The sequence below is a fragment of the Ipomoea triloba genome, chromosome 7 (genome assembly GCF_003576645.1).
Source record: "Ipomoea triloba cultivar NCNSP0323 chromosome 7, ASM357664v1".
Classification (NCBI taxonomy): Eukaryota; Viridiplantae; Streptophyta; class Magnoliopsida; order Solanales; family Convolvulaceae; genus Ipomoea; species Ipomoea triloba.
Genome location: NC_044922.1, coordinates 17,740,806 through 17,745,969, shown reverse-complemented (window position 1 = coordinate 17,745,969; position 5,164 = coordinate 17,740,806). Strand labels below are relative to the sequence as shown.

Genomic DNA, 5,164 nt, shown 5'->3' with positions numbered 1-5,164 from the left:
TTAAAGTTTATAATTTATTTTAAACTACAAATAAACTATAAACTCTATTTGGTAAAACATTGAGAGTTTAAAATAATAACTTATTTTGAGCTACCCCAAGTAGCGTTTCGAAATAAGTTATTAGCTTTAATTTTTTTTATATCCTTATTAATTTACAAAATGACACCGTCTACCTTTATAGAACAATAAATTTTATCAAACATTTTTATTTCAATCAATTGACTTATTAATTACTAATTTTTCAGCTTCTAGCTAGATTTTTAGTTAGGTGTGCCAAACATAGCATAAATATTGCTAAAATAAACTCTTTTTTATAAGGGTTATAAGATGGATTAGAAATGCCAACTACTATGTAGTGTGATGACACATCTGTTACCATTCTAAATGGGTGGTCACAGTAATCCCATATACTTTACTTGTAGTGTTTCAAAAAAAAAAAAAAAAAGAACTAGAAATGTTTTACAAAATCTTTATTTATTTATTTATTTGGTGTGACTTTATTTGATTAATTGTTAATTGAAGAATATAATGAACTATAGCATATATTAAAAAAAAAAAGATGAACTAGAAATGCTTAAAAAAATCTTTTTTATTATTTGGTGTGACTTTATTTGATTAATTTATAATATATTTCATCATTGAATATAATGAACTGTAGCATATCAAATTTCACATGAAACTTGTCATATAATATAAGTTTTTGTGTGACTTCATGGTGCACAAATTAACCAGGCTCCAAGTAATTATCCCAGGCTTCTCACTAATTGAATAGACAAAAAAGTTCACTTTTTAGTAAATTATAAATGAACTAATCCTACTAGACACCCCTCCACCCTTTAATTACCACATTTTTCTTACTACTCAAAAAATTCCAAATCATGCTTTTTACTAATGAAAATGTGCCCACTATTCAATTTTTTTCTCATTTAGTACTTAAAAATCATGTTATACCCCCTTCATTTTTCACCATATCTTTTTACCGACAGACTTGGAAATGCTTTTCATCAATAAAAATGCTTTGACTATTCAACTGTTTAATTTAATATACCATTTAACTTAGTAACATACATGATGGATACAAGAGTTAAAAATATGGAGAAATAATCATTTTCCTTAACTTAATATATAACATTAGAGAGGGATGCTAGCTAGATGGTGAAATTGTGGATAAAGAACCATTTTCCATTAATAAATATGTGAGTGTTTAAACACTGAATTGATGGAATGCATTATGAATAGTCAGGGCAAGATTTTCTTTCTATAAATTTTGTCCAGATATTAAAATTGCAGTTATTATATCGTGGACCATGGTCATGACTAATATTGCAGTTGTGTTGAACTGATACTGCAGTTGTGTTGAAAGGGAACTGCAGTTGCGCGAAACAGATGCCGTTTCATCCGTCTGGACTGCAGTTGTATTGAACTGATACTGCAATTGTGTTGAAAGGGAACTGTAGTTGCGTGGAACAGATATCGTTTCATCCGTATGTTTTCATTAATCAAAACGACGTCGTTTTGACGTCGCGGTCTAGTATAATTTGCGTTAAAATTGGTTCATTTAGCCCCCAATCCACTAACGTATAAATTGGGTTCAATTTTCTTTTTACCCATATTTAAAGTAGTTAGTATCCGTTTTGCACCAACTTGTGATGGCAAGACCAACTATACAGGCCGAGTTATCCCGTTATTATAGCTCTCTAAATAAATAGTACGTAAAGGTCAAAATTTCTTTTCTATAAATTTTCTTCACATAGAAAAAACATTAAAATATTCATGCACCAAAATCAATTCAAACGATGTGACATTACATACCTTCTAGTAAAATTCATACACCAAAATCAATTCAAACGATAGTGACATTACATACCTTCTAAAATTCATGCACCAAATCAATTCAAACAGTAATGGGACATACCTTCTAGTACAAATACTATTTAATTAAATGAATTTTTTAAAAATTTTTAATTATTATCCATAGAATACACAACATTAATTATATAATATACCTTTCTTTCTTAATATTATCATATTCTATTCCTATTTTCCATTTCACCCTTGACTACTTAGCTACCTCTAGTAACCAACTATCACTATAAAATGATGGCTTAGGTCCTTGCATGGCTACCACAAAAACTCAAAACCATAATAATGGATTCCCCTCTACAATGGCTTTTTGCAGCTTTAGCTACCATTTTTCTACTTGCCACTTTTCTCCGCAACAAAGAGGCGGCGAGCCGCCGGAAGGGTCCCCGGAAGCTACCGGAGCCGAGGTTTGCATGGCCGATAATCGGGCATTTCCACCTCCTCGCCGGCAATAATCGGCTGCCGCACAAGGTTTTGGGCGATATGGCGGACATATACGGGCCAATATTCGGGTTGAGGCTTTGCGCGCATCGAGTGATGGTGGTGAGCGACTCGCGGATAGCGAAAGAGTGCCTCACCGTCAACGACAGAGCGCTCGCCGGCCGGCCCAAGACCATAGCTTCGGAGCACATAGGCTACAACCACGCCGACCTCGCGCTGTGCCCGCCCAACCTGTTCTGGCGCGACGCCCGCAAAGTGGTGGTGCTGGAGCTGCTGTCCAGCCGCCGTATGGAGGCGCTCCGGCGGGTGCGTGAGTCGGCGGTGAAAAGATTCACCCAAGAAATCTATAGGAGGTGGGTTTGTTAAGCCTATATATGTATGATATTTTCTCCTGTTATTTATCTGTTCTAAATATATTCACTAGTTTCTGTTATAACTCTAGCTAGAGTTGTCAAAACGGGTCACACATGTTATACTGATCTGGTTGAAAATGGGTCTGCTAATTGATATTTTTTCAATCAGTCCGTTCAAAATACGGATTAAACGAATCCAATTCGACGAGTTGAGTCTGCTTTAATAGCTCTAACTTTTGCTATTTCTTCTCTATTTTACCTATTTATAGCCTGCTCATTTGTTCATTAAATTACAAGACTATTTTATTCCATAACCATACAGGATGACCGATGGTTCCGGCGAAGTAGTAAAGCTGGACATGTCGGAGTGGTTCGGGAGATTAATCATCGGCGTGATGTTGGAGATAATGTTCGGGCATTCGTACGAGGATGTCGGGAGCTGGGTGGCGGCCACGTTCAGGAGAAACTTTGAGCTGTTGGGGTTGTCGGTTGTAGGTGATTTTCTGCCATGGCTGAGATGGTTGGACATCGGAGGCTACGAGAAAGCCATTAAGGAGAACACTAAGGAAATGGACGATGTGGTGGACTGTTGGCTGCAACAACATAGAATGAAACTAAACACCAAACCCAAAGAGGAAGAAGACTTCTTGGATGCATTGATTTCCCATTATGATAATCATAAAGAAATTCCAAATGGTTATGACGCAGATACAGCTATCAAAGCCACTTGCACGGTATGTATGTTGCAAAATATGATTTTGTTTTTTAAACAAACTGCACTACATTATATCTATATCATGCAAGGTAATCAATAAGCTGTTGACTTAGTAATCACAAGGTTATAGTGTTACATGCTCCAACCTGAAGTGGCCTATTAACCTTCTTAATTTGAATTCTTGAGCTATGGCCATACAACCTAGGTTGCATTAGGGTTGAAATTGCAATTATGAGTTCATGATGACACTTAATAGTTATTTTAAGAAGATAATATTATTGTATTCAAGTTGAATTAACCAATCAATTATTTAAATTTACTAGACATTTATGTTGTTCTTATGACAGGGTGTGCTGTCAGCAGCTATCGATACAACTACAACAACGTTAATATGGGCTCTCTCCTTAGTATTGAACAATGGTGATGTATTAGACAAGATCCGAAATGAGCTAGACAATCATGTCGGGAGGGAAAGGCATGTCAATGAGTCTGACCTAAACAACTTAACTTATATTCAAGCAGTTGTCAAGGAAACTTTACGTTTATATCCACCAGGTCCTCTCTTAGTGCCACACGAAGCTATAGAAGATTGTGTGGTCGATGGTTACCATGTCTCGAAGGGTACACGCTTACTTGTAAATGTGGCAAAGATTCAACGCGATCTGAAATTCTGGTCAGATCCTGACGCGTTTAAACCCGAGAGATTCTTGACGGAGCATAAAGAAGTCGATGTTAGGGGTAATCATTTTGACCTGCTTCCATTTGGTAGTGGAAGGAGAATGTGCCCCGGCGTTTCTTTAGGGTTACAAAGTGTGCAACTAGGGTTGGCCGGTGTCATTCATGGCTTTGATATAAGAAGGAGTTTAGATGAGAAAATTGACATGACTGAGGCTGCTGGCCTATCAGTTACTAAGGCAACTCCATTAGAAGCTCTCCTCACCCCACGTTTGCCTTTGCATCTCTACTCTTGACTCCAATTTCCTTTCCTTTTAGTTTTGAATAAAAAATAAATTAAAATATACTCTTGTTACCAAAAATGCCACTAACTTTTACCATTATTGGCATTTTGGATTTCGATAAGATTGTATTTTTGAGAGAAGCTATCTTATTATATATTGAACTAGTGAATTATCTTAAAGATTTTCTTAAAAAGTTTTGTCATAGGAGTGAAGCACTCTTTTACAATCTTTTAAAGGTGCATTCAAAGTTCTTATCCTTTCGACTAAAAACCAATTAAGTACTCGAAAAGGAAAAAGAAATCATTTTGAGTAATCTTGCTTTGTCCATCATTGCAGCGCATTCTGAAAGCTCAGCAAGAAGCCATTCTGATATGATAGTGACGAATCAATGACAACTTGTTTGTTGTGCTGAATGTTTTCCGTGATATTGTTTGACCTCAAGAACTTGTTTTCCGTGCTCAAATAATACCATCATTATCGGGCTAACATGGACCAGAACACTCCGTGGGGTACAACTAGTCCTCTCACCAAAAAAAAATTGATTTAATACTTCGTACTAGACTCTTAGTTGTACTGAAATAGCACAAAGCACTAAAGCTCGAACCTACTCCCTTTCATGTGAAAGTGTAAAGGGGGTGTCACTTAGACCACAAGTCTTGACAAAATTTATTCTTGTCTCCATACAATTTAATATTTCACCCAGAGCTCCTGAAAGTCCTCCTCCTTTTGTCACTATCATCCTCAACATCTTTTGTCTTCTTCTTCCTTTTGTATTTTGGCTCATAAAGCATCATCCATTGATCCATCGAGGCCATTTTCATCATCTTTGCATT

At 36.2% G+C, this 5,164-nt stretch overlaps 1 protein-coding gene across 1 annotated transcript; it reads left to right on the top strand.

The window, feature by feature from the left end:
* The first annotated feature begins 2,109 nt into the window (after nt 1-2,109).
* Nucleotides 2,110-4,524, top strand: LOC116024785 (cytochrome P450 CYP82D47-like). Its single transcript, XM_031265780.1, has 3 exons — nt 2,110-2,657; nt 2,980-3,391; nt 3,720-4,524. Exons 1-3 carry the CDS (start codon nt 2,149-2,151, stop codon nt 4,341-4,343), a joined length of 1,545 nt encoding a protein of 514 aa, XP_031121640.1. The 5' UTR covers nt 2,110-2,148; the 3' UTR covers nt 4,344-4,524.
* Nucleotides 4,525-5,164: the final 640 nt, after the last annotated feature.